General features: G+C 51.3%; 1 protein-coding gene across 4 annotated transcripts; it reads right to left on the reverse strand.

The window, feature by feature from the left end:
• Positions 1 to 1,973: 1,973 nt before the first annotated feature.
• Positions 1,974 to 27,725, reverse strand: HNF4A (hepatocyte nuclear factor 4 alpha). 4 transcript variants are annotated; one of them, XM_055300931.1, is made up of 10 exons: positions 27,482 to 27,725; positions 23,531 to 23,705; positions 22,141 to 22,235; positions 17,137 to 17,243; positions 16,269 to 16,424; positions 12,744 to 12,831; positions 11,458 to 11,613; positions 9,152 to 9,418; positions 6,194 to 6,316; positions 1,974 to 5,102 (listed from the first exon to the last, which is right to left on the reverse strand). In XM_055300931.1, exons 1-10 carry the CDS (start codon positions 27,594 to 27,596, stop codon positions 4,960 to 4,962), a joined length of 1,425 nt encoding a protein of 474 aa, XP_055156906.1. In that variant the 5' UTR covers positions 27,597 to 27,725; the 3' UTR covers positions 1,974 to 4,959. The 4 variants fall into 4 exon arrangements, with proteins under 4 accessions (XP_055156906.1, XP_055156910.1, XP_055156896.1 ...); XM_055300935.1 differs by having other exon boundaries at positions 9,182 to 9,418; positions 27,482 to 27,723; XM_055300921.1 differs by having other exon boundaries at positions 6,164 to 6,316; positions 27,482 to 27,722.
• Between the last annotated feature and the right edge of the window lie 224 nt (positions 27,726 to 27,949).

Here is a 27,949-nt window from a genome sequence, read left to right on the forward strand (position 1 = left end):
CCCCATCAATTTGGGGTGATGGGTCATTCACACTTCATGGAACTCCCTATGGATCCTCACGCAGCCTATCACCTTCCACTTCTCATCCCCACTCTGAGCAGTGGGGTGCCATTTGGAACAATGGGATAAAAAGCTTTGAGCTCATGGCTTTGGAAGCAACCTCTGCAGGTGGGGGTGGGCAGTTCCCAATTCTCAGTGAGGCCACATGGGTTGGTAGAAGCCGCATGGATTCCAGTTCTGGTTCAACTGCTCCCTAGCTATGCACCTTAGGACAAGTTCCTTCACCTCCCTGAATCTTGGTTTCATCAACTCTAAATCGAGAATGATGGGATTTGCTGTTTGTCACCCAAGCTGATGTTGTTTTGCAACTGAAATGGAAATCAAACTGGAAGCTCTGGCCGCCCACACTGAGATTTGAGATTAACTGGGGCAAAGGGCTGATGAGGTGGAGGAGCCAAGGCCAGAGGGATTTATGGCAGCCCAGGGTTTATGGTTTTGATATGGATTTATTAAGCACAGTCTGGGGCTGCAGTAGCCTCCTCTGGCCTCTAACCCCCTTGTCCATGCTGGCTGCCACATGGACAAGGCTTCTGTTGCAACATTATGGAAAACATTTCCTGGAGCTCAGGAGGTGAGGGAGGGGATGAGGGAAGGCAGGAGCGGGCCCCAGGGATCTGCCGGCAGCTAATGGGTGCTCTTGAGGCTGGAGAACTTGATTAGCTTCTCATCAGAAATGGTCTGGAGAGTTCACACTGAGCCCCTGGTGGTGGGCACCTCATACCCAACAGCCTTAAACAGTTACTGTGGACTCATTCAATTTAATCCTGACTACACTCCCAGAGGGAGTTATCATTCCCAGTTTACAGATGAGGCTCAGAGGAGTGAGGGACCTGATCAAGGTCACACTGATCTGCGACTCCCAGACCAGAACTGCTGTCCCCTCCCTTGGGGCAGCTGAAAGGGTTTCCCTGCTCCACCTTCATCCTTGAGTGCCCCCACTCTGGCATCCAGAGACCAGCCACCCCATCAGGCCCTACCCATCACTGAATGCCGCGGTGTGCTTTCCCCAGGGGATATGCCTTGATTTGTAGCTCTCACCTGTTCTTGTGGTGGAAACGCTCCCACCGCCACCATCAGTGTCACATTGCCACACATGAGGCTAAGAAGGGAACCTAACAATTGGCTCTCCAGTATAGCCCTGAGTGAATACGAGGTTGTGGTGTGTGGTGGCCACAGCATGAGCCCATCTATCTAGTTTATCAGGGGAAAGGACCAAGGTGGCTATAGACCTGGCTAGAAATTCTTGAGTGCGTTCTTGCCTCTGTTCATTTTTAAAACACTTGCCTTTATGGGGTGCCTGGGTGGCTCAGTCAGTTAAACAACTGCCTTCAGCTCAGGTCATGGTCCCAGAGTCCTGGGATTGAGCCCTGCAACCTCAGGCTCCCAACTCATTGGGAAGCCTGCTTCTCCCTCTCCTCCCTGCTCGTGCTCTCCCTGCTATTTGTCTCTCTCTTTCAAATAAATAAAATTAAAAAAAATTAAAACACAACACTTGCCTTTATGAAATTTCCCCATGCCTACTCATCCTGTATTGCTGGCAGTTGGTCCAGGTCCCTGGAAATGATCCAGGTTAGGGCTCCATCTTGGACCCTCTTGCCAGTCTCCCAGATCTTTCCACCACTCTCCCACCACATCCCTCCACTCTTCAAGAGGGAGGATTGACTTTCACTCTCTCTACATAGTGAGCACTTGGAATCAGGGATCAGAGTTAGAGTCCCACTTCTACCTCTACTCTGAGCCTCAGTTTTCTTGACTAAAAAGGCGGGCAGGAGGCAAGGAAAATAATGTCTAACCTGCTTACCTCTTGATGTGAGATTAAAAAGTAATAATTTTGCACACTATCAAGGACCAGCTGACTATTCTCATTTCTAACACCTGACAAGGAAGAAAGGACACCCATCCAAGGACTTAGAAAACATATGTGCCATTTATTTTGCTTTATAAACTTTTGTTAAAACACACAAGAGTAAGAAATGTTTTTTTGTGTTTTTGTTTTTTTGTTTTTTTGTTTTGTTTTGCTTCCTTGCCCCATTGGGTAGCAGTGACAGGAGCCAGTGCATTCACACCTGCAGGAAGCAGCCTGCTTCCGGAATTGCTTGGTATAAATTTCACAATTCATCCCAATCAGGGAAAATCACAGAACAATTTGGCAAAAGTAATTGGCCTGGTCATCACAAAAAACCCAGGAGCATCTGTTTCCTAGCCTTCTCCGTCCATGCTGCAGGGAGTCATATGGATTCTGGAAGCTCCTGAGAGCTGCCCAGAGAAGAGGCTGTCTTGGGGAAGAACTGTAGGGTCCATGCTCACCCTCCCAATCCTTGTTTAGTTCTCCAGATTTTATATTTTAGGACCAGAACTCATGTGCTGTAAGAGAAAGAGAGAAACGGGGGGGGGGGGGGGAGACTTTCCAATGCCATGTCCTCAGAATTAGAAAACTAAATTGCTCTTTGTTTTGTGCTTTGTACATTACAATAAAATTATTAAAATCGAATGGATTTCTCCTCCTGGATGGGTTAATTTGGGGTTGAGGACTGAGCCCCTGACCCAGAAGTCTGCTACCGTTAAAAGCCACCGCTACCCTACTCCAACCTCTGGAAAATTCTTATTTAACTTCACTCTCACAACAGAGGGCTGAGAAACACTGGAGGCTGGAGGAGCAAAGAGTGGAAATGACCAAAATGACAGAATGATTCCAGCTTCCTCACCTTGCCCCAGATGAGTCTGGTCTCCCTGACTGGGATTTCTGGGGACTTGGAGTAAGGGATGACTGGGGAAGGCTCGGGAGCTCTGAGCAGGAAAGTCTCTCCTGGGCCTGGGGACTTGGTGAAGCAGCATGGCCAGGCTGCTCCTGGGACCACTGGACATGGAGAGGTCTCTCTTGGACATACTGCCCTCAAGCCGCCTTATGTGCCTCTTTCACAAAAAGGAGCAATCACTAATAGTGGAATTTGGGGGTACTGGGTCTTGCCCCTGTCCACTCAGAAGGGTCAGCCTGGGGTGTCTAACTGTTCACTCTCCTCCCTCAGCACAGCTTTGGCCCCAGGACACATCTCTTTCATTTCCACTAGTTAGTGGCATTTTCCAGAATTTTCCCAAAGCCACCAAAATTCTGCATGGATGATGTACTAGCTGTTACATCTTGGGGCTTAGTATTTCCAGAGCAGTGCTCAAACCCAGGTCTCATCTCTCCCTGGCTCACCAGAACTATCCCACTTCTGGACTGCCAGCACACATCACCCAAGAATGAGACCCCTGCTACCCCTCCCCCAGGCTTGGGGAGTGAGGAGAGAAAAGGGGTCCAGCAGTTATGAATTCTCCTACTTTTCAGCAGACAGGATGCTGGACCCTACCTGGACGTTAGTATAACTCCAAGCCAATCTTAGTCCAAGATGTTGGCAGGGCCCTGGGAAGAATAAGACTTTGGCTTCTGAGGCGGGTGATGGGGGCAGGAAGTCCCTCAACCGGATCACAGGGAAGACAGAGGGGCCCTTTTCAGCCCCCGAGGTTAAGAGCTCCTGTTCTGACCCAGGCACCCCAGGATCAAATCCTGACTCAGCCCCTTATCAGCTGTGCTAGTTGCAGGAAAATCGCGTAACCACTTAGATTTCAATTTCCTCTTCCGCAACAGTCTCTGGGTAATAGAGAGGACATAGAAGATGTTGCATGTCAAGTGCCTTAACACAACGCCAGAAAAGAGGCAGAGTTTGAGATCGGCCCTGGGGTGGGGGTAGAGGACAGATGTGGGGGTACCTCCTCCCTAACCTCCTTCTGAGCTGAGCATGCACCCATCCATTCTCATCTCCAGGTCTCCTCACTCTCACCTGGATCACATCCTCAGCCCCCATCTGTCCTCCCCGATCCCCCCACCCCCACCCCCTGCATGTCCTCCCAGCTGCTCTCGGCCTAGGAGCCCAAACCTCAGTGCCTCAGTCTGGCATTCAAGACCTCTGTGCTGTTCCAGCCAGCCTGGTCTTTCCATCGCCTCCCTCTCAGGCCCTTCTTCCAACCTGAGGTCTTGCCAGACTGTTTGCCCTTCGTTGGAAAGTCCTTTGTCACCTGCTCTACCAGCTGGAATCTGGCCCTTTCTGAAAGGCCTAGTGCAGACTCTGCCCCTTTCCCAGTGGTTTCTCTGACCACCTCAGCCCCTCCAAGTTCAGCTGTCCACCTGGGATTGTCCTCTCGTTGATACCCTGTGGGGAGCATCACCCCCAAGGACCCCGCCCAATTCCCTAAGAAGGGAGGAGCCACGCGTCAGAGGTGGAATGGTGTCTTCCTTCTCAACAATCTCCCACGTGGTGCCTCATCCAGCTAGTGCTGTAAGAATGCTCCTGGAATGACTGGGGGATTGTTTGCAAGTCTTCGTCAGCTTCTGGAGAGGTGGCTATGGAGAAATTAAGATGGCTGAGAGGAAGGTGAGGTGGCAGGTACAGGGAGCATTGGAGGGGGTTGGCAGCAGAACAGGGAAGGGTCCGATGCCCTGGTCTGACCCAGCCTGGAAGGGGTCTGTGTTGGGGACTAGGACAGTACTTGGAAAAAGGAGTACCGGTCTGAAGGGGAAGGTTTGAGTGAGGTCCCCTGTTGTCTCCAGACAGCTGTCCTTCGGGGCTGAAGCAATTGGCAGTAGGTATGATGAAGGGGAAGGCAGTGGCTTCAGTGAGAGAAGTTGTCCAGAAGATTTTCCAGCTGCGGTCTCCGCAAGTCAAAGCCCCATCATCCAGAGCAGGGGGTGGAGGACAGCAATGGGATGCAGCCCACAGCCCAAGTTCTTGGTCTCCTGGCCTTTCCACTGCTGCCCTGAGACTGGCCTTGTTGTCATGGCTTCCTTCACTGTGAACAAGTGACCACTGGGGCTCTCGGAGGGGGCTAGGGCCAGCAGAGCCCCTGACCCCCAGCGGCTTGCTAGATGACTTCCTGCTTGGTGATGGTCGGCTGGGGGATGGCGGAGGGGGGCTTGACGATTGTGGCAATGGCTCCTGGCAGGAGCTTGTAGGGCTCAGACCCTGAGCCACCTGGGGGCGAGGGCTGTGGAGTCTCAGGGGTGGCTGGAGGGACAGAGAGACAGACAGAGACCACTGAGAATTCCAGCACTTTGGGGAGTAAGTTTCTTTCCCCACCTCTGACTTAGTTTCCTCTTCTGTAAAATGAGAGAATTAAAGTAGACAATCTCTATGGTCTCCTACGGCTCAAACCTTCTGAGTCCCAGATCAGAAAATCTAAGTTTGGTGAGGTCGAGAAGGCTGTGGCTGGGCCAGGTGTGGTCAGAGACTTCTGCCCAGGTCCTACCAACCCCTACCTCCCCCACCATGTAACATGGAGATCTGGACTGCTTCTCCCAAACCAGGGCCCAATTCTGACTCTCTTCAAGGACAATGGGACATGTGACAACAATATCCTTTCTTGGAGAGAAGGAGCAGCAGCTGATGAGACTCAAGGATCTGGCCAACTGGCTCCAAAAATATCATTCCTTTGATATTTAGGTAGATGAATAATAGAAACTAATTGGCCTCACAGCATCACGTATTTGAAAGTTAACTTTGACCATGACCCACTTGGCCAACTTTATTCGATGGACAACTTCTCCAAAGAAAAATCTTAATGAAACACAATCTCTTTTTAGTGGATCACCTTATCCCAATGATAATCCTACTTTTTAGAGAACTTTGTCCAATGCCAAACTCACTCTTGTGAGATTTCACCTCAGAGGACTATCTTGACCAGTGGCCATCCTCACCCAATGAGTAGCCTCACCCAATTGTCTAACGGATAGTCTTACCTAATCTGGCAGTCTTACTTCAAAGAACAATTTTACCTGATAGGCAACATCACCAATTGAAATTCTTATCCCAATGGACATCTTCACCCAATGGATCCCTTATCCCAAGGACAGCTTCATTCAGTAGAGGCTGTTAATTACCTCACTGAATAAATGGCCTCACTGAACAAATAGCCTTATCAAATGGACAATCTCACTCCTCTTCCTTATCCTCCCTGGAGTACAGAGGCCTGTTATATCCCAGGTCCCATCTTCTAGATCCATCCTTATCCTGGCTCCTCTCTTGGGCCCCAATCTCATCCTTTGCTGAGTAGAGTTCAAATTGCCCACCTGCCTGCCCCCTGGGTCGGGGCCACTCACACATCTGTCCATTGCTGAGGTGAGAGGGCATCGTGTTGGCAACAATGACATTTGTGCCCATGTGTTCCTGCATCAGATGAGGATGCAGGGGATGATGGGCATGAGGTGCATCACTGGAGGACCCTGTAGATAGAGAAGGAGTCAATCAGGATGGAGAGTCTAAGATAAAGACCACGGGCCTGGGGGCACATCTTCCTCAGGAGTGGCCAATCAACCTGTGCATCCAATATTGACAGTGCTTGTTGGCTACCTATTTCTGAGTTGGTAAACTGGGGCTTACCATTCCTATCTATAGGTTTTATGAGGGTATTGAGACAAACCAAAAGAACAAAAGTTTAAAGAAAGAAGGAGTGTGTAAAAGCTGTGAGATCTAAATCTAAAAACGAGTAATGTATCAATTAAATATTAATATAATGGATTTAATCAATGGCTCTCAAAGCTCCTTGGCATGTATGTCCTTCAAGCATTTGGTGCCAACTCACCTTTAGCCTCGTCCCCCTCCCCACACCTCTGCTTCAGTCAAACTAACCTATTCATAGCCCCTAAGTGTTCCCTGTCCTTCCCTATCTCTCTGCTTTTGCTCATATGTTCCTTCCACAAGAGATGCTTTGTCCACACCCCCATGTCCACCAGTCTAAATTCCAGCTCAGAGAGTTCCACCTCTGGGAAATCTTTCCTGATTTTCCAGGAGGAAACAAACCTCTTCTTCCTTGGAATTCCTATTGTAATTTATCCCTAACCCATCTTTTGGGAACATCTACTTTTCTGTCCATGAATATTAAAATTACAGATGTACTTTTCTTCCTTTTGAGGGCCTAGCAAAATGTCTAGAACTCAGTAACTACTTCAAAAAAGCATCAGAATAATAACACCATATAAAGTATAGTTTGGTAATAGCCATGGTCACTGGTGTGCCATGATGGGGTTTTAAGGCTTCCAAGAGGCCTCTAAAGTTTCGATGACAGCTATCAATTATTGAGCATCTAATATGTGCTGGGTACTGTTTTACAGCACTTTTCCCATTTGAAATAATTGAATTCTCTTAACAGTCCTATAGGATGGGTATTGTTATCATTATTGTCCCATTCTACAGATGAGATTACAGGGCCCAGAGAGATTAATTATTTTACCCAAGTTTACTGGCAACAGAGCACAAGCTCCATACTGATCCTTTTTTTTTTTTTAAGAGCTTACTTTAAAGTAATCTGCACACCCACTGTGGGGCTTGAACTCACAACCCTGAGATCAAGAGTCACACGCTCTTCTGACTGAGCCAGCCAGGCACTCATGTCCTGATCTTGATCTCAATGACATTTGATTCATAATTCAGAGTCAAAGTAAAAGTGAAGTGAGTTAGTAGTTCTCAACTGGGGGAGGTGTGGGGCCGTCAGGGGACATTTGACAGTATCCGAAGGCATTTTTGGCTGTCACTCCTACGGGAGTGGTAGTGGCATCACATGGGCAAAGGCCAGGGATGGGGCTAAACAGTGTACACAACAGCCCCCACAATAAAAGGATTATCTAGCCCCAAATATCTGCTGAGAGGGGCCTTAGCCATACCATCACCAGTGACCGCATCACCTCCAAAATCCTGAGTTCAAGTATGTTCACTTAGATCCTGACTCATATCCTTCTAGCCTACTTCATCTAGTACTATCACTGTAAAAATTCTTCCACCCTACTTCCGCTTCAATTCACTGACCCCCATTTCTTAATGTCTATCACCACGATCCCTAATTGCTAGAGCACCACGGAGCTGCCTTCTGTCCTGAGCTTCAAGCTTGTGCTCAAGCAACAGACTCAAACATGAAAGATATCCAGGGGGATATCTACAGCCATCTCGAGCTTTGCCAAAGTCTAAATGCTCTCTTGGTTCATCTCCACGGCCACCACCATCTCATCCTCAACCTGTTTTCCCTCTGTCTTCCTCAGTTCGGTAAGTTACTCTGTGATCATGCCTGTTACTCAAAGCAAAAAAGTGGGTTTCATCCCTGATTCTTCCCTTCCCCCGCTCCCCATATCAGATTGATCACCAAATCCTGCGTGTTCTTCCTCTGCACAGGTGATCCAGTTTATCTAGGCATGTCTTCACCCCAGCCTCCACTGTCCTACCCCGACCTGGTGCCAATAACATTCTCAGGGGTCTCCTGCCTCTCCTGTGGTCCTCTGAAATTTACTTCCAGCTAACAACCAGAATAGTTTGTTGAAAACAGGAGTCTGATTTTCAGTCTTCTTATGAAGGTTGCAATGAAAATGAAATCCAGATTTCTGACCGTGGCCTACAAGGCTTTCCGCTCATGATTTTAGTGCCTGCCCAGATCCATCTTCATCTCACGCCAGCCCCATCTCACTACCTTATCCTTTTTTCTTGAACAAACCTCTCCTGCCTCAGGGCTTTTGCATGAGTTACTTCTGACTGTGCCTGGACCATTTTTCTCTTGGTTTTTAAATGTTCTATTCTCTTTCACACAGCACAAAAGTCACCACTTCAGAGAGGCCTGTCTCTGTTGGTCAAACTATTAAAATAGGCCCCTTTTTACTAAAATAGTGTAAAATAGAGTTACACTCTATCCTATTACCTGCCTATTTCAAAACTGTAGTTATTCCCTTTATTGTATACTTGGTTATTGCTAGTTCCCATAAGCCCTATGCACATGCGCACGTGCACACACACACACATCCACGCATACACACACACACATGCACACACACTCACATGAAACCTTCAGGAAGACAGAGTTCTTATTCTCTGCTCAATCTGCAGCACTTAGAGCCATGACTGGCACACATGAGGCTCTCAGTGCCTGAATAAATGGACCATCGTCCCCATTCTTGATGAAGAAACTGAGGCTCAGGTAGGTTAAGGGATCTGGCCAAAGCCACAGAGGAAGGAGGTGACAGAGGCTGAGAGGTGAGCCTAGGTGTGAGGCTTCTCTCTTGCCGGGGAGCCCCGCCCACCTCTCAGCCCCTCCTGGACCTGGCACGGACCTCCCAGCAACATCTCCTGCAGCAGGTTGTCGATCTTGGCCATGCCGAAGAGCTTGATGAACTGGATCTGCTCGATCATCTGCCAGGTGATGCTTTGCAGGGTGGGCAGCAGGAGCAGCAGCTCACCGAAGCGGCCTCGGGAGTCGTACTGGCGGTCATTGATGTAGTCCTCCAGGCTCACCTGCACCTGCGAGCGCAGCCGCTTGATCTTGCCCGGGTCGCTCAGCCCCTTGGCATCTGCAACGGGAGGGCACGGGCAACCTCCTCATTACCCACAGGGAAGATGAGGCAGGGAGCTGGGAAAGGATTTGGCCCAGGTCATAACATCCAGTTGTTGGCAGATCTGTGATGGGGATTTGGGGCTCCTGATCACAGCTGAGATCCCACTGACCAGACCTCAGCACACCTGCTACTGCTGGCTTAGAAAAGTCTCCCCGTTTCCCTCCTCCCTTGCCTGTGTCATCTTGGGGTCTCAGCAGGTTTCACCTCCCCCAGGAAGCCTTCTCTGTTCCATCCTCTCATGCCTGCTTTATGAGTGTCCATCATGTCCTAGATTTCTGCAGCTCTTCTGTCACTACTGGCCACACAGGATGTAACTGTCTCTTCCACTAGACTGTGAGCTCTGGATGGACAGGCATGTCTTATTGTCATTTTAAACCCACCACCTAGCACCATGCATGATCAATATTTGTTGAGTAGATAACTACATGCAGGGACGGTTAGATGGATAGAAAGAGAAATCAATGAGAAAAAAATCAATACATAATCAATACATAGATCCTTAACCTAGAAGGGGATTCAAGTGATTGTCCAATAGTTAAACTCAGTCTTCATCGAGGTAACGCATTTACTTCCTCTTTTATGGACAAAGTAAGTGGTAGAAGAAGAATTTCACCCACACTTCCAGTCCAGGGCTCCCTGCACTGAGCCACATTTGTGCATGCCTTCATTCTGTCAACAAACATGTATGGAGCATCATCTACATGCCAGGCCCTATATTGGGTCACCTGCCGTTCCAAGCCAGGTTGCTGACCCTGACTCAGCATCAATAATTCTCCCCATCTTACTGAACAATTACTATCTGTCCAGCTCCATGCTGAGCACTACAGGGGATACAGCACGGGTCAGGCTCTCAAGGAAACTGGAACCAGAAATCTTACTCTTCAAGAAATGGAGAACAGTATGTGGTAGGTAAGAATATAGGCTTGGGAGCTAGATATCTGAAGTTCAAATCCAAGCTCTGCCACTTCCTGGTTGTGTGACCTTGGGCAAATTAATCAATTTCCCTGTGCCTGTTTTCCTATCTGCGAAATGGAGATAGTAACGATTCCTACCTCATAGGTACCATGCTGTAAGTGACATAAACCACATAATGTATTTAGAATGGTGCCTTAGTGAGTGTTCCATAAACTATGGTCATCTCCCTCTTCATTACTATAATTACCGGAGGTCCTCTCCACATAAATGGAGCCTAGTACTAAGGGAGGGCAGCGCCTGGCACATGTAGGTCCCCTCTAATATGTCAGGAGGAAAGGAAGTAACCAAGCAAGGCTTTGGAGTCCAGCCACCTTGATATTGTGAAATGAAATCAGGCTTTGCACAAAGACATAGCTAAAAAGGCATTCTGGAAAAATGCGGGTGGAGAGTCAGTAGATGGAATGGAGAGAGGAGAGGCAACAACATAGACAATCAGTAGAAACACTAAAATCACAGTGAAAATACAGGAAGAAGATGGGAGAGAAAAGATGGGAATGGTGACAGAGAAAAGGGAAATCCTCAACCAGGGCAGGAGGAAAAATATGATTGAGAATAGCTAAATCCAGAAAGAGAAGACTTAGCATTTTATGTAGAACCCAAAGAAACACTTAGAAGACTCAGAAATGGTTCCCCCATGGGAGTAGGCTTTAGCAGGGAAAGTGGGGTGGGGGGACTGTTTGCATTTCAAGTATGTGCAGATCTTATTTTGATAAAAATGTTTTGGGAGTAAGAAGAAAATATGAAAGGAAAGAAAAGAAAGAAGATAGGAGGTAAGGAGAGAATAGGAAGGAGGAGGGGACAAAAGGTAAAGGGGGGAAAGAACAGAACAAAGCCTTTGGAGTCTGTGTGCCTTGTCAAGTCATATCATCCCTCTGAACCTAGGTCTTCCTCATCTGTTAAGTAGCTCACACAAACGGCCTCTCCCAGTTGAGCCTGGGAATGCAGGGTACTTAACCCAGCAGGAGAAGTTTGACAGAGGGTCTGGAGCATCAGGGGTGGGTGAGGGGTGTGGACTGTACCTGGGTCAAAGAAGATGATGGCTTTGAGGCAGGCGTACTCATTGTCATCGATCTGTAGCTCCTGGAAGGGCAGCACCAACTCGTCGAGGATGCGCATGGACACCCGGCTCATTTCGGCCAGCTCTGGGCAGTGGCGAGGGACGATGTAGTCATTGCCTGGGTGGGTTGGGAAGGAAAGGGGATGACAATGCCATCTTGGGTGTACTCTTCTCCCCAGCTTTGGACAGGCCCTGCCCTTTGCAGTTGCAATGCCACTGGTGCCCATGGGAGAGGGCCCCACGGGGATTGTCATGCCCATTTTACAGATGAGGAAATGGAGCCCAGACTAAAGGAATGAGTTGCTTGAAGTCATTAGACTGGGCCTGGAGTCTGGTTTTCTAGGAACCTTTCACACTCCGTTCTCTAATACAACCTGTAAGACTAGTGACATTCAAGGGCCACTTGGGAGGCACCAGTGCATCAAGGTTAAAGGCTCAGATTCTAGAACTAGACTGCCTGGGGTTGAAATCCAGTTCTAAAAAAAAAAAAAGAAAAAGAAAAGAAAAGAAAAGAAATCCAGTTCTACCATAACTAACCATATATATTTGGATAAATTACTTTCTGTGCCTCAATCTTTTCACCTGTAAAATGGGGATAAATAATAGAGCTTACCTCATAGCGTTGTTATATTAAAAGAGTAATGTTTGCAAAGTACTCAGATTAGTATCTGGCCTGTAGTGTGATCTCTAAAAGCATTTATTTTTTTTAAAGATTTTTATTTATTTATTCATGAGAGGAGAGAGAGAGAGCGAGACAGGCAGAGGGAGAAGCAGGCTCCATTCCAAGCAGGGAGCCTGAGAGCCTGATGTGGGACTCAATCCCAGGCCTCCAAGACCACACCCTGGGCTGAAGGCGGTGCTAAACCGCTGAGCCACCCGGGCTGCCCATCTATAAGCATTTAAAATATTACATAAACATGCCATGGAAGCATAAATGACATAGGCCAGGGGGGTTGTGCCTCTCCTGGTGGCCTCTTGCCCCTGCTCCAGAAAGCAGACTAGAGTGCACGGACAATTCCATGGATAACCCCAACTGTGCTCTAACTGTAATGCTAGAGAACTTCCATTCCTTGCATCCACATTTCCTTGCATCTGAGGGGAGGATCCAGTTGGGAGCACTGAGAATGGCCATTCTTGATCTCTCTTCCTCTTCCCTGCATGCCACCTTGGAAATCTCCTGTGCCTGGGTGCATCTGCCCCGGGGCATGCCCTCCTCGGAGCCCTGGCTGGGGCAGGAAGCCTCCTTACCTAGAAGCAGAACATCCTTGAACACCATGGATCGCTTGGTGGCTCCGAGTAGCAGGTGCTCACCGGCATGGGCTCTGAGCAGGGCCACCTGGAATAGAGAAGGGATGGTGTCCGGCAGCTGCATCCCTGCAAAGGGGTCTGCACCCCCTGGGAAGTTGCTCCTAGCCAACTCTGGACAAGTCAGCTTAATGCCTCCCTTGCCTTCACCTGCCTAATCAATAAAATGGGCATCAGAAAACTGCTGCCTTCCTTCCATAACCAATAAAACCTGGAAATGATTCAGCAGGAACCTGGAAGGGCAAAGAACATGTACTCAGAGCTCACTTTATCTGTGAACTGCTACATCCTTGGGCAAGTGGCTTCTTCCCTCTGGGCCTCATTTCTGTGCCTAATGAAACTTAACAACATTCTCAGTGTATTTTTTTCAGCAGAGGTTCAACGCCTTTCATCAGACTCTCAAGAGTCTATGAGCCAGAAAGTTCTAAATCTGTGGCCTTGGGCAGCCCTAGTGGCCAAGTGGTTTAGCGCCACCTTCAGCCTGGAGCAAGATCCTGGAGACCCGGGATCAAGTCCCACATCAGGCTCCCTGCATGGAGCCTGCTTCTCCCTCTGTCTGTGTCTCTACCTCTCTCTGTGTGTCTTTCATGAATAAATAAATAAAATCTTAAAAATAAATAAATAAATAAAACTGTGGCCTTGAATTCCTACCCATGGGCCACCAGCTACAGAAGATTATGAAGAGTACTTTATAAAATGCAGATTCTTAGGCCCTGCTCCGAAAGATTCTGAGTCTGTGTGTACAGAGGTGGGCCCAAGGATCTGCATTTCACAAGCTCCCCAGTTGATTCTGATGTGCAGTTGGGTCTGGGAAATCATTACTCTGGAAGGTCTCCAGGGCACCTGCTCACTTGACATTTTAAGATTCTAGGGTTTGGAGAGCTAATTCCAAGAATTTGAACATGGATGTTGGTTTCCAAGGCCAAGGTGTGAGCGCTGGTCCTTGGCAAGGGATGAGCTTGACGTATCCCTTCCCTGCAGAGAAGACAAAGTGGCTTTGGCAGCCTGAAGTCTGAGGCAGGGGCCCAGCCAGGATGACACTGTCTGTCCTTTCTGAACCATCATCTTTGGTGCTTGCATCAGGCCAAAGGATGGCAAACATAGCAGCTGGTGAAAAGTAGTAGCAGGCTGGTAGCCTCAAGGATCCTGTCTGCAACATTGGGTGAGAGAATTTTGGAGATCTCTTGGCAGGCTAACCTAGGAAGTAGAAGTGCTTTTGTTCATTCTATTCATCTGATTGTTCATTCTTTTGGTCGTCAAATGTTAAGCGGCTACTAGTGACAGACACTTCTTAGGAAGGAAGCATGAGAAGGAGGGATGGAGAGAGGGAAGGAGGGGGATGAGAGTCATGGAATAAAGAGCAACGGGACAAGAGGGGCTACATTAGATGTCTCTCTAAGGAGGAGACATTGTCGAGGGCACGAAAGGTAGTTGGCACATAGTAAACATTCAATAAATATTTATTTGAATGAAGAAAGGAAGGAATGGGTGAATAGATAAATGAATGAAAAAAAAAAGATGAATGAATGGACAAACTCATTAACTCCCTCTCCAGATCCAGCCCCTCCCGGGCAGTCACCAGCCCTTCATCTATTCTCCCCAGGTTATACCTTGTGAGGATGACAAGAAAGAGGAGAATGGCAAAGAGCCTTGCAGATGAGAGACCACTTTCCATGACCAGGACAAGTGAGGCCAAGGACACTTAATGCTGAGCACTTCCCACTCACCAGGCACTGTGGGAGCGCTTTCATCTCAAACCCAGGGGCAGAAGCCTGGGAACCAAATCCCCACCTGTGGCTGTCTTGCTCTGCCACCTGGGGTGGATCCCTTTCCCTCTCTAGACCTCAGCCCTTTTATTCGATGCTACTCAGCCTCCTAGGTTTCCATGGATGGAGGTGAGGCCCAAAACAAATCAAGAATCAAACAAACTTGGAAGATGGTTTCTGGGGCAACTATATTGGGCAAGATGGGCTCCTTATACACCATGAATGGGGAGCTGGGAACCCTCCGGACATGGCGGCTATTCCAGGGGTGGACAGGCGGGGTGGGGGTGTTAATGATTGCCCTGTGTTGCTGGCCACCCATCACTGCTCTCTAAGAATGCTCTGAGCCCCAGCCAGGGAGGTTTGGGTGGGAAATTGAGGTTAACAATTGCTCAGCTTGGGGGTATCTTATTGCCCTGCTGAGCCCCTGGGAAGGAACAGAAGGGATTAAATATTAATACAGACTCTCCAGCAGAGGAGACCAGGGCCAGGACACAAGGAGCAAGGGGAAAGGCAGGGGCAGCTTGGCTGACATCCCCGGCCTGTTATCCCTCCCAAAGCAGCGAAGGATCCATAGGACAAAGCCTCTGATCCAGGGACCAGCCAAACCAGTGAGAGGGACCAACCAAACCAGCGTTTCCACAGCATGTACCACCATAGGATGCCAACAGGTGTTCCAAAAGAGTCTGGGGGTTACCGGAGTTTGAGAAGCCCTGGGTCCCACAAAGTTCAGCAGCTTCCTGGCCTGAAGGAAGAAACCTGAATTGTCTAATATACATCACCAGGGTGTTGTGTACATGTGCAAAGGCACTGATGGGTCTGGGGTGCTGTCCATCAGCGCCCCCAAGCTTCCATCTGAGCTGAGAGGGTGACCCAGTCCAGCAACCCTTTGCCAGACAGGAGAGGCCTACGAGGTGCCTGGTCAGGAGTGATCATTTGCAGTATCTTGGAAACTCATCTGTCCTCAGACGTGCACCTCCGTTGCCCCAGTCTCTTTCCCTATCCCCAGGACATTTTTTGATTCCAAAGAAGATACTTTGGGAAATAAAACGCTGAGTCAAGCCATCTTGGTGGGATACAAGAGTGAAAGTGACATTTAGGGAGGCCAGCTGTGGCCTGGGCCACAATGTCAGTGCTCTATTAGATGATTAATGCATTTCAAATGGTGATGTCCTTCATTTTTTCTGAAACAGATATTTTAATTCCCACTTTACAGATAAGAAAACTGAGGCTCGGAGAGAGGAAGCAATTTCAGTCTCAGAACCAAGGCTCACGCTCAAATCTTATGATCCCTGGCTCAGGGGTCCCTGTCAACATGCCCCAAGGAGAGCTGTGTGGTGCAGGAGTGCAGTGGCTAGGTGCCTGGACTTTGGAGCTTGCCGACCAAAGTACACTTGCATGCACAGTGTTCTAATCCCAGCTGAGCTGGATATTAGCTGTGTGACCTTGAGCAAGTTACTTAACCTCTCTGTGCCCCAATTGCATCACCTGTAAGATGGGAATGACAATAGCACCTAACTCATAGGGCTGCTGGCTGGATTAAATGAGTTAATATTTGAATAGTGATTTAAAATCTCTGGGCACACATGAGCTCCATGTGTGTTCTGTTAAATAAAATAAAATCAATCCAAGGCTGTACCCTAAGTGGGCCGCAGGACCCACCTGCCCAGTGCTCCCCCTGTCTGCAGACCATGTCTTCTCTCACCTGGTCATCCAGAGGGAGCTCACAGAAAGCAGGAATGTACTTGGCCCACTCAACGAGCACCAGCAGCTGCTCCTTCATGGACTCACACACGTCTGCGATGCTGGCGATCTTCTTCGCCCGAATGTCTCCGTTGATCCCAGAGACGGGAGAGGTGATCTGGGGGGAGTGAAGGATAATGCTTGGGGATGGCCAGGCACTCCCTACAGTCTCTGTCCCCTGCACAGAGCCCCCCCCCCAACAGTTTCCCTGTCTGGAAAAGGGGAGATGGACTGTGGATGCCTCCCAGTTCAGGAGGAAGCTCAGGGGCCAATGAAGAGAAGAAATGATGCCAAAGAAGGCAGATATGAGGAAAGAAGGCTCCCCCTGGGCCTCCACCTGCTTTCTGCACCCACCTACTCCTCTCCTAGCTCCTTAGAACCCCAAGAACCCCTCAGCCTTATAGGAGAAGCAGGGGGATAAATCATCATTCTTGTTTGACAGGTGAAGAAACCACAACCCAGAGAGGTGCTGTGACTCGCCCAAGATCACATAGCAAGGGATAGGCTGAGCCCTTCTTTGTGGGGCAGTCCCCACTTTATGGGGACAATCTGTCTGCTTGTCCACTAATCTGTTCTCTCGGGGCTAAACTGATCTCAGGCCCTCAATGGAAGCAAGCTCTGCTGGGCCTGCAGATGCATGCAAAAGGATGAACTAGAAGGTGCCACAGAGTGCAAGACCTGGGTTCGAGTTCTGTCTTTGGTACTAAACTGATTCAGTTTCCTTTCTGTGATATCCCAGGGCCCTTCCAGCTATTACTCCAGGGCCTGGCTAGAGAGGACAGGGGTGGAGGTGAGACCCCTCTCTGGTGGGTAGAGGGTCATCCCGATACCTGCTGGGACAGGACCTCGGCCTGCAGCAATGCATTGATGGAGGGCAGGCTGCTGTCCTCATAGCTTGACCGGCGAGTGCTGATCCGGTCCCGTTCATTTTGCACAGCTGCGAGGAGGCAGAGAGAGGTGAGGAGGGAGGACAGGGATGGAGTGGAAGGGAGGGGAGACTGCTCCCTTCCTGACTGCTGAGGAGTGGATGAGGTGTGAGGGGAGAGAGTCTGACCCACAAGGAGTACTGCAGGGCTGATCTGGAGTAAAGGAAACACATTTGGAGGTGGGAGTGTGGGGGGGTACAGTTCAGGGGGGCAGAGCCTGGACGTAGGACTAAGGGGAGATGGATTACAACCCAGTGCATGGAGGAAACTTCTAAGCACCAGAACTGCCCGCAACACAGTGGGGTGCAGCAGGAGTGATCCACCTGTCCCTGGAGGGACACAACACAGTGATGCCTTGGCAGAGAGTTCAAGATGGGTCTTGAGTATTGAGTAAGAGATCTGTCTAGAAGACAGATTCTTAAGTTCTGTTTTGGAAAAGGGTCCCTTTTGTTCCAGATGAAAGTGTGTAAAACAAGCAGAATGAACTGCTCTGGGTGACACAGATCTGGCCTGGGTGTTCCTGAACAGGAGACAGGTGTTCCTGAACAGAAGGCCCGGAGAAGGGGATCTGGAGGTCCCACCTGCCCTGACACTCATCCATCAGCAGGAGCTGCATCTGCTCTGGGCCAACCCTCTTAGAGACAGCAAGAAAAAGCCCCGGCTCCCTCCTGCCCTGCTGCGGGCTCTCCCCCAGGAGCTCAGAGCCACGGGCCTCCACCTACTAGGGCCCCACTCCTGCTTGTGCATCCCCGTCCACATCAGTCCCGGCCTAAGATATAAGACGGACCGTCTGCTGCCCTGGCCCCATCTCCTGGAGTCCAAGAGGCCTCACTGTGGGACGAGGCTTTGCTGAGGCTGGTAGGAGGGAGGGCGAGGCAGCACGAGCCCGGGGTACCTGTCTGGAACTGGCCACTCACTCTCCGTGTGCTGGTACGAATCACATTCTGTCTCAGGGCCTGTTTCCCCGCCTACAAGCATGCCCCTCTCTCTCTCAGGGGCCACCCCAGCTCGTGTCCACCTGCTGTCTGGAATCCCCCCCCCCCAACTCCGGGCTGGGCCCCGCTGCCTCTTCACAGGAGCTGCCAGGCTCTTTGCTTCTGGCCTCGCCCTGACCATCTGGGCAGCTCTCCGAAGACAACGGGACCTGCTAAAACTGATTGAAGTCACATCCCCCCACTGCTCAAGACCAGGGAGGCCCCATCTCATGCTGAGTGACATCACATCCCCTCACCATGGGCCTTCCTGTCTCATCCCACTCTGTCCCCCAAACTACCACTGCTCCACTGCTGGGAAGTCTGCTCCCCCCACGGCTTAGCTGCTTCTTCACTTGGCCTGGCTCCACGCAGACGGCACCTGCTCAGAGTCAGGCCCTCTGACCACCCTGCCTGATGCAGCATTCCCTCCCTTGTGCTCTGCCCCTGATTTATCCTGCTTTCCTTTTCTTCTGGGCCCTTATCTTGGAATCTCTTGTTCATTCCTTTCCTCTCTGTCTCCCGATGGGAAGGAATGCTCTGGAAACCTAGAACTCCATTTCTGCTCACTGCTGTAGCCCCAGCGACTAGAAGGGAGCTGGGCGCACAGTAGGTGCTCAAGAAATGTCTGCTGCGTGCATGAAAGAAGCTCTGATTCCCAGGTGGGCCTGAGGCCCTGTTTCTCAATGGCACATCCACAGGGCAGCCACTCAGCTTTCTCATGATTTCACACCTTGCTGAAATCAGAGAATGAAAGCCAGACAGTCTAAACCAAGCCCTGGCGTGAGTGGGTCCCGAGGTCAGGGATCTCTCCTGAGACCCACCCGCCGGGACAGGGCCAGCCCCCGACCACTGCTCCCCGGTGCACGTGGCAGCCCTGCCCGCCGACACCCCTCCCTGGTTGCCAGGGCCCGCACCCACCAGGGCGCCGAGGGGAGGCGGGCCCAATAAAAGGGCTGCTGTCAGCAGCTGCGGATTGGGCTTCCCCAAGGTTAGCCGGTGTTATCAGTGCCCAGCGCGAGCTCAGTCACGGAATGATGTTTTCCAAATGTTTGCTCAGTATTAGCAGGGTCGGGGACCTAATGTAACTTCTATTGAATATTAACCGACCTGGCCAGAGGCAGAGAGGAGGACAAGCCTGTCTTCCCAGAGAACCCCTGGACGGGGCCCATGGGGGGGGTGGGCCAGGGTTCTGAGGAAGGGCCCATCAGACTGTCCCTGGCCCACCGCCAGCCTGTACCTGCTGCACCCTTGGGCTCTGCTTCCTGGGTAGGCTTCTGTCCAGGGGCTGGGCATTCATCCTGGGTCTGCCAGCCAAGCCCCAGGTAAATGTCATCTCAGGTTAGAGGAGAGAACTCAAGACCCGCAGTTGGGCCCACTGACCCCCAGAGTCTTTCCTTCCAGGGAACCCACTCCGGGCCACTGTGGAGTCCCCTGGCTGAGACTCACAGGCCTGTGGGACCTGGAGCCCTTTCCCCTGGTCAGGAGGAAGCTTCAGGAATCTAGACCGGAAAAGATGACTCCAGGCCGAGCCCTCCCAGTTTCAGCTGGTGTGTGCCCAGCTCAGGGGAGCCTGAGTCCTAGTCCTGACTCCACCCAATCATGTCGCCTGTCTGGCTTCAATTTCCCCATCTGTAAAGTAGGGAGGGGGTCGATTTGGTGACCTTGCCTCCACCCGGCCAGCCCATAAATCCTGCTGGCAGCACAGGCCTTCCTGTCGTTGGGGACCACTTCTTGGTTTCAATTCCTGAATCCTAAGGCTATCAAAGAAGAGAAATGGAAACTTGTCTCAACTCTCCAGATCATAGAGGCTTCCACCGAGAAATCTCTCTTGGCTTTGTGGACTTGCCATCAGGCTGATGAGGGGTGTTGAGACTACAAGACTTCCGCAGAACTGGTAATATTCTTTCTTCCCAGAGCTTGGCCTCCATGACAACCGAACACCCTGCCGCCCTGACCTATTCTGGAAGCAACCAAGTGACTGCTGGTGCCATGATCTTCAGGTTGCCCGAGGCATACAAATTACTAACATTTACTAGCTCACACTCACCATCAGTCAGTGCTCCTATCCTCCTGGCATAAAGCCTCCTTCCCTGAGCCAAGAAACGCGGGCTATTTTCAAGGCTACACTAAGGCAGACTGGTCTGGGGCTCTCTGTCCCCTTGCAGGAGCCAGGATATGGGTCTGCTGCCTCCTTGGCAGCTCGGGGGCAGGACCAGGGAACAGACACACATGTCCCCGTGGGGTCAGGTAAATCTGTGAGTGCATAGCTGGACTCAGAGCTGGAAGGCACCATTGTCTCCTCCTCATTTTATAGACGGGAACATTGGAGCCCAGAAGAAATGTCTTCCAAGTGACTGACACTCGTGTCAATGACTCTGGATGTTAAGCAAGAGACGTATATAAAGACTGACCGCATGCGGGCACCAGGCCACGTACAGCCTAGGAAGGCGGCCAATCCTTTTCCTGCCTGTCTGTCACAAGGCCTGAAATTTTACCACGGAAGATTCAGCTCTCGAATCCAAAGGCTGTTTGGGGAATAAAACCACTGGCTGGGAGACCCACAGAGTGTGAGGCCCCTGGTTCTCAGTCTCTTCCTTGCCTCCAGTGGCTCAGACGTGTGTCACAGTCCCATTTCTCCCTTCCTCATTCTGCAAAGTGGTACCCAGTTTGGAGGAGAGAGACTCGACCCCACTGAAAACTGGGGAGGAGGGGACTTTGCGCTTTGAAAAAGCCTCTTCTTCACCTGAGGCTTCTCACCCCCCTCCCCCACGATCTGGGCGCTACCATTGTGAAGTTGGCAGCAGGAGGGGGCCTTGGAGCCCACCCAGCACTTCATTGAAGTCAGCAGGGCCCAAGTCCCCTACAAGACTTGGGAGCTCAAAGCAAGGCCCTGCGGGCATGACCCACAGACACATTCCTAGGGATGGGCCGGGCAAAATGGGGTGGGGTGTGTAGGGGTGGTGTTTGAACAGGACTAGACCAAGGGCTGGGCTGGTGTGCCACAGCTGTGGGTGAGGAGTGAAGGTCTGGGGCCAGAGCGGGGAAGGTAAGCAGAGGGGAGCAGGAGATGGAGTAGTTGGAGGATTCCTGCTTCTTGAGCTCGGGCTGCAAACATTTTAAGTCTCCTGAGGTCTGGAGGTCATAAGGAGGCAGTGTTGAGGTAGTGCCAGATAGTTGTGAACTCTAGTCCAAGGCACCGGGTGCAGACCTCAGGTCTTGACCAGCTGTGGGGCCTCAGGCAAGCTGCTGAACTACTCTGGACCTCAGTCCTCTCATCCAGGAAAAAGGGGAATGACAATAGTGGTGGCCACATAGGGTGCCACGTCACTGGTCACTCGTATCAAAGCCCAGCCCAGCGGCTGGCATCTGCTGGTAGAAGAAGGGAGGCCTGGGGAGACCTTCACAACTATTGCGCTCTGGTCTTCCCCTCTGCCTCCACCCAGGGCAAGTCTGACACGTCGTTCCCACGCCATAGAATGTGAAAACTTGGGGTCACCCGATACTCAAGAGTGAAGACTACGGAAGGGGGGGTGCTTATCCCTGGGACTGGAAGCTCAGGAAGAGAGCTCCCCCCACCCACACCTCACTGTGCACATTGGCTGAGTCTAGGTGGTGGGCACAGGGGCATCGGCGATGTCATCCTCGGCTCTCTTCCTGTTCGAAATAGTATATTAGAGCAAACGCCCAACCGGGCTGCCCATGGTGGTGGTGGCGGCTGGGAACCTGAGTAGCCCAGAGTGAGAGCTTATCTCTTTCTCAAGACCAAGCCCAGCCCCTCCCTGTGGTCAGATTGCCAGGCCCTCCCTCCTCTCAGCCATTAGCCATTCACCCTGGGGCCTGTCACCGAGTCATAAAGTGTGTGGCCCCAGTTGTAAACGTCCTCAGACTATGGGTGGGGGTGGGGCACTGAGGTGGAAGGGGGGCCGGGGCTCACCTTCCTTCTTCATGCCAGCCCGGAAGCACTTCTTTAGCCTGCAGTAACGACACTGGTTCCTCTTGTCTTTGTCCACCACGCATTGCCGACTAAACCTGGGGAGGGCGTGGATGGTTGGATGGAGAAGGGACAGCCCGCCTGAACGGAATCCTGGCCATCCCAGCCTTGACTCCCAGCCTCCTTTCCTCCTTGCCTTAGGACTTATGCTAACCATGAGAAAGGCCCAATGGACTCTAAGATTCTAGCCCTGTCCTGCTGAGGCTCGGAGAGGTGACATGAAGTCTGGGATGGCAACCTGATGGCAAAACTGAGCTGGAACCTCTAGCCCCTTGAGAACCAGGGACAACTCTTTCTACGACATTCTAGGAAAGTGCGGAGCCCATAGCAGGCTCCTGGTTATGGCTCAGAGTCCATACTTGGTCCACAGAAGTGACTCTCTGGAGGGGACTGTAAGCAGTAGTAGTACCCCACAGTGGTTAAGGGTGGCACCCTGAGCGTCAACATGGGTCTGCCACTGACTCAAGTTGGATGACCTTGGACAGATTCCTGGCCCTTTCCAAGCCACAGCTTCCTCATCTATAGCAACCATGTCAGAGGCGTGTTGATGGGTAGAAATTAGATAATATGTGGATGGGACTTGGCACAGCATCATTCTGTAAATGACAACTACTCATAACTGAGTGCTATTATTTTATTATTGTTGTTACTCAGAATGGGAGGTGTTGTCAAAGGAAGCCTTGGAAAGTCCTTGGGATGGGTAGAAAGGCCCAATGGACTCTAAGAATCAGAGATTGGCCCCAGGAAAAGCTCCAAGTTAGGGGGATGGGCCCCATCCTCTGAAGCTTCAGAGGAAGCTTGATCCCAAATGGATCTTCATTTGCTAAATAGGAAAAATAGGGATCCCTGGGTGGCTCAGCGGTTTAGCGCCTGCCTTTGGCCTAGAGCATGATCCTGGAGTCCCAGGATCGAGTCCCACATCAGGCTCCCTACATGGAGCCTGCTTCTCCCTCTGCCTGTGTCTCTGCCTCCCTCTCTCTCTCTCACTCTCTCTCTCTCTCTCTCTCATGAATAAATAAAATCTTAAAAAAATAAATAGGAAAAATAATGATGGGCTTGTAGGGCCAGTTAAATACATGCAAAGACTCAGTATATCTGGCATATAGTAAGTGCTCAATAAAGGGCAGTTGGTAGCTTTATGAGTGAGGTTCCTAGAGAGGATGTTCCCATCAGGATCCCTGAGGCACAAGAAAGCAGAGGAAGCTTAAAGGCCTCAGAAGGCAGATGCTTCTGGGACCCAGTCAGGGAGAAGATAGATTCTGGGGAACATCATTAGCCTCAGTGCACCCATTTCCCAGCTAGAGAAATCGGGCTCCAAGCAGGGGCTCCTCACCTGCAGGAGTACATGTGGTTCTTTCTCACGCTCCTCCGGAAGAAGCCCTTGCAACCGTCACAGCTCGAGGCACCGTAGTGTTTCCCTGTGGCTCGGTCCCCACAGATAGCACACAGAGCGCTGACCCCCAGGCTGTTGGGTGCGTTGAGGTTGGCACCTTCTGATGGGGATGTGTCTGCACCAGAGGAAACAAGAGTAACACCTCAGGACAGGCAGGAATTCACTTCCCAGAGGCTCTGCTCCCCTGATGGCTTAGATCCAGAAGCCAATATGAGCATTGTGGGGATCTCCACCACAGGGCTTCAGCCTCATCCAGACCCAGGTGCTGTTCCCACTCCCTCAATGACCTTGAGCAAGTCCCTTGGCATTTTGGAACTCCTATTTTGCATCTATTACTTAGTGATGGTTGTGACATGGCTTCAGAGTCACTTGCGAGGGTGTGCTTCTCCATGGAGGAGGCTGCAAGGCCGTTTCCTCTGGGAAGTAATGAGAACCTGGCCACCCACTAGGATGCATCTGACTCTTAGGGACCCCAATTGACTGGGCAGAGGGTGCCGTGGAAGGGACAAATACTCCCCTATCATCTGCTCAGAACCTGCTCAGGTCCTGTCCCTCATTTCTCAATGTACCCAGAGGCCTCGAAAACTCTCCCAGGGAATGGGAAGACGCACATAATGGCCCATTTGTCCTCCTGGGAGGGTCATGGCAAGGTTCTGGGCATCTTTCAAATACCACCTGTCTCAGAGGCAAAAGCTTGCATCTGTATGAGAAGGGTGATAAGAGGCAGGTGGCAAAGATTGTGGATGAGGTGCTTAGGGTCCTGGGTGCTAGTCCAGATGCTGCCCCTAACTCACCTGTGACCTTGGGCAAGTTCCTTTTCCTTGCTTCAAGTCCCCCTAGGCCTCAGTATCCCTACCTGTAAAAGGCAACCAGTTCAACTGGTCTGGTTGTTTGCCTTTTGCTTTTTTTTTTTTTTTTTTTTAACTTTCAGTACCTGAACCATACTTTTGTAAGCAGATCTTCCATCAAGGATAGACCTCTTGGAGAAGATGATAAACACCATGGACCATCTCCTCAGAAAAATGCGTGCATATGCACACCATGCAGTCATATGCACACGTTTCCATATATCTATGAATCCGACCTTGAATTCCTAGGGAACACCCCACTGAGAACTGGAGGGGGCATCATGCTGCAGTCAAGAGCACACACTCTGTAGTCTTTCTGCCAAGCTTAAGTCTGAGTTTGCCCACATCTTAGCCGTGTGACGTTAGCTGTATGAGTTTACTTCTCCATGTCTTTGCTTCCTTGCATGTGAAATAGGGAGCATAATAATCCCCTAAGACTGTTATGAGGATTCACTGAATCAATGTATATGACATGCTCGGTACATAAAAAGCACAGTATCAACATTCACGAAAGAAAATCTTTTCTGCAGAATCAAACCCCTGGAGCAGATGATGTTCAGCCTCCAGGAATAAACGGACACCGTCGCATCTCATCTCTGCCGTCGCCTGGCTGACATCTCCTGGATTCCTAAGGGTGCCCAGAGCTCAGCCCCCTCCACTTGGTGAATTATTCCCGGAGATGGGGATAATTGTTAAGCCATGTTGGTGCCCTTTCTCCCTCAGCCTCACCTCCCTCAACCCCGGGGGAGATATGACCCCACAACTCCTGGCCATTCAGGTGGAGGCTGGGGGCAGGCGTTCCTACATCCTGCGCAGAAGGGGCTGGGTGCTGCCAAGTGTGTCACCTCACTGCTGTGTTCAGCAGATAGGTCCCATTCTCCAGGAGAGAATGCCAAAGCTCAGAGAGGACCAGTGATGTGCCCAGGGTCATGATATTCCTGTTGAGTAGAGGTGCCAGGTTTATAGCCCAGGTGTGCTGGATGATTCTGGCCCATGCTGCCCTTCCTGGGGTGGCAATGCCAGTGGAGAATGCAGACCTTTCTTACAGATGCCCAGTGTTCTGGAGAAGACCCATGTGGGGCCAGGACCAGTTACCAGGGCTGAGTACCAGGTACTTCATCTTACTTAATCCTCTGGTGAGCTCTGGGAGGCAGGTGCTATTATTCATTCCCATTTGACAGATAAGGAAACAGAAGCTCAGAGAGGAAAACCTCTTGTGGAGTTCACACAGGAAGGAAGGGTCCATGCCAGAATCTGAGCCCAGATCTTTCTGGCTCCTGAGTTGGAGGCTGTCCTATCTACGGGACGCCCAGCAGTGGCCTCCACCTCAGGCGCACACAACTCCTGGGAGGTGCAGGCTCTGCAGGGGTGATGGGGCTGGTCCCAGGGAGTAGTCTGGGGCTGGGCAGTGGCCAGGAGTGTGACAGTACATAATGTCCCTGTGGGGTCACACGACACCCTGCCTAGTACAGAAGCATCTTGTGTACCATTTCCTGTTTCTTTTCCCCTCAATTCCCTTACATGGACACCCCAAAAAGCTGGCCAGCCAGCAGGCCTGAAGTGATTAAACCTATTCTGCAGAAGATAGAGAGGCTAAGAATAGGGATATGACGTGTCCAAGGTCACACAGTGAGTGGGTGGCAAGGGCATGTTAGCACCTGGTGAGGAGGCTGACATGGGCAGGGCAGTCACATCTTTCTGACTAAGCCAAACTAACCACAAGCATTACAGACCTTGGCTGAGCCACAGAAGGGAGGCAGACAGCAGGCTGACCTCGGCCACCTGCCCCCCACCTCTTCTCTGAGGCTGGCCTCTGGAAGCTACCTGGCTTCCAGGCTTCCTCCCTGCCCCTACCTCCTTGGGGAGGAGAACCTCCCACCCCTGCTTCAGATGAGCTCTTGGTGATGTGGGAGCAAATATATAAACCTGGGGAGAGACACAACGTGGGCAACAAAATCTGCACAGAGAGAAATGGACGTGTGGCTCCTGTGAATCTCCTTTGGCAAACGGCAGTATCAAACCCCTGCACGTCATGTGTCATGACCATGTTTACCGGACAGTACTGATCACTCCCCGGTCCAGGAATGCACGCCTATACACAAGCAGCTATAAACAGGGGCCCAGGACAGAATGCCCATCTAGGACACATGTCCAAAAGGCAGAGGGCGCACCAACACAGATCCACCTCCGCAGCACAGCACATGTGTGCGAACATCCACAGATACACGTACACACGCTCACTGCTGCTCACATACATAAGCAAGACAAACACACAGGCACCCCCGGGGACACCAACCAACACAGACACGGTAATCAAATACGCATGGAAACTGACACAGAACAGGCACACCCAGACAAACTAACACAGACGTGCAAATGGTCCCCAAAGGTACATCCGTGTTTGCCAACACAGCGCCCCCCATCCACACACTAGTGCCCAGAAACTCATGCGCGCACTCCAAGGAGAGGCCATGGGGACACCACAGCGCGCACTGCTGATTGGCATCTCATTGAACAAAACTTCCCTAAGAATTCCATTTTATCCTAAGTGGGGCGTTCACCCCAGGAAAGTCCCAAAGACACCCGGTTGTGCTCCCATCCAGCATCTCTAAGGACATAACATACCTTTCTACCTCTCTGGACCTAAGCCCAAAGGGTTCAAGAAGGGGCCTCAGTCGGGCCCAATTATTGGAGCCAGACACCAAGAGGGAGTTCACCATCATGTCACCGCCCGCTCCCAGGGACAGGCTGAGCAAAAATAGCCTTGGGGTAACAGGGACCAGCCCGGCCAGACAGAAGAATACCTGGGATCGACTTTAGCTGGAGAGCTGCCCACGCAGGCCTCCCCTCACCCAGAATGCCTCTGGTCACTGTACCTGGGCACACCTGTTTCACCTGGAGACACCTGTACTGGCCTACAGGCCCGACCTGCCGTTTTCGATCACTCTTCTCCCAGCCCAACACTGAGTGCCACAGATCCGCTCCCGTGCCTGGGCATACCTGTTCCCGAGCGGCGCACCTGGGCACACTCGCCCCCACCTACCATTGCCCATCGTCAACACCTGCACGTTCTCGAACTCAAGGGTGGTGTAGGCTGGGTCCAGCGCGGCACTGTAGTCAGCCATGTCCATGTCGACGAGGGTTTTGGAGAGGCGCATCCTCCCCTTCCACACCTCAGCCGCTCCCCCTGCCCAGGATGACCACCCCAAAGGCTCGGGCAGAGCCCCGGCCCCCGCCCTCCGCCCTCCCACTGCCTCCTCCCAGGGGCCCTCTCTGCCTTCCTGCGTTTCAAACCGTCCTCTGGGAGGATCTGCCGGGAGTCCTGGCCTAGCCCCTGCGGAGGGGTGGAGGCTCTGCCTGGGAGGGGTGGGGGTTAATGGTTAATCGGCTCCCCCACTGGTGGATAGGCTGGGCGGGGCTGCCGGGATTTGGCTGTTTGTTGGTTTCTGGTGGACACGGGGGTGCTATTACAGCACTTGGGGCCCCGATTCCCTGACATCCAGTTATGGAT

Source organism: Nyctereutes procyonoides, unplaced genomic scaffold, assembly GCF_905146905.1.
Source record: "Nyctereutes procyonoides isolate TBG_1078 unplaced genomic scaffold, NYPRO_anot_genome, whole genome shotgun sequence".
Taxonomy (NCBI): domain Eukaryota; kingdom Metazoa; phylum Chordata; class Mammalia; order Carnivora; family Canidae; genus Nyctereutes; species Nyctereutes procyonoides.

Coding starts and splice junctions, on each gene's coding strand:
- HNF4A (XM_055300921.1), bottom strand. CDS start 27,596: ATGCGCCTCTCCAAAACCCTCGTCGACATGGACATGGCTGACTACAGT. Junction 23,706..27,481: donor GGTGTTGACGATGGGCAATG/GTAGGTGGGGGC, acceptor CCTCTGGTGCAG/ACACATCCCCATCAGAAGGT. Junction 9,419..11,457: donor CATCATCTTCTTTGACCCAG/GTACAGTCCACA, acceptor CTCCCGTTGCAG/ATGCCAAGGGGCTGAGCGAC.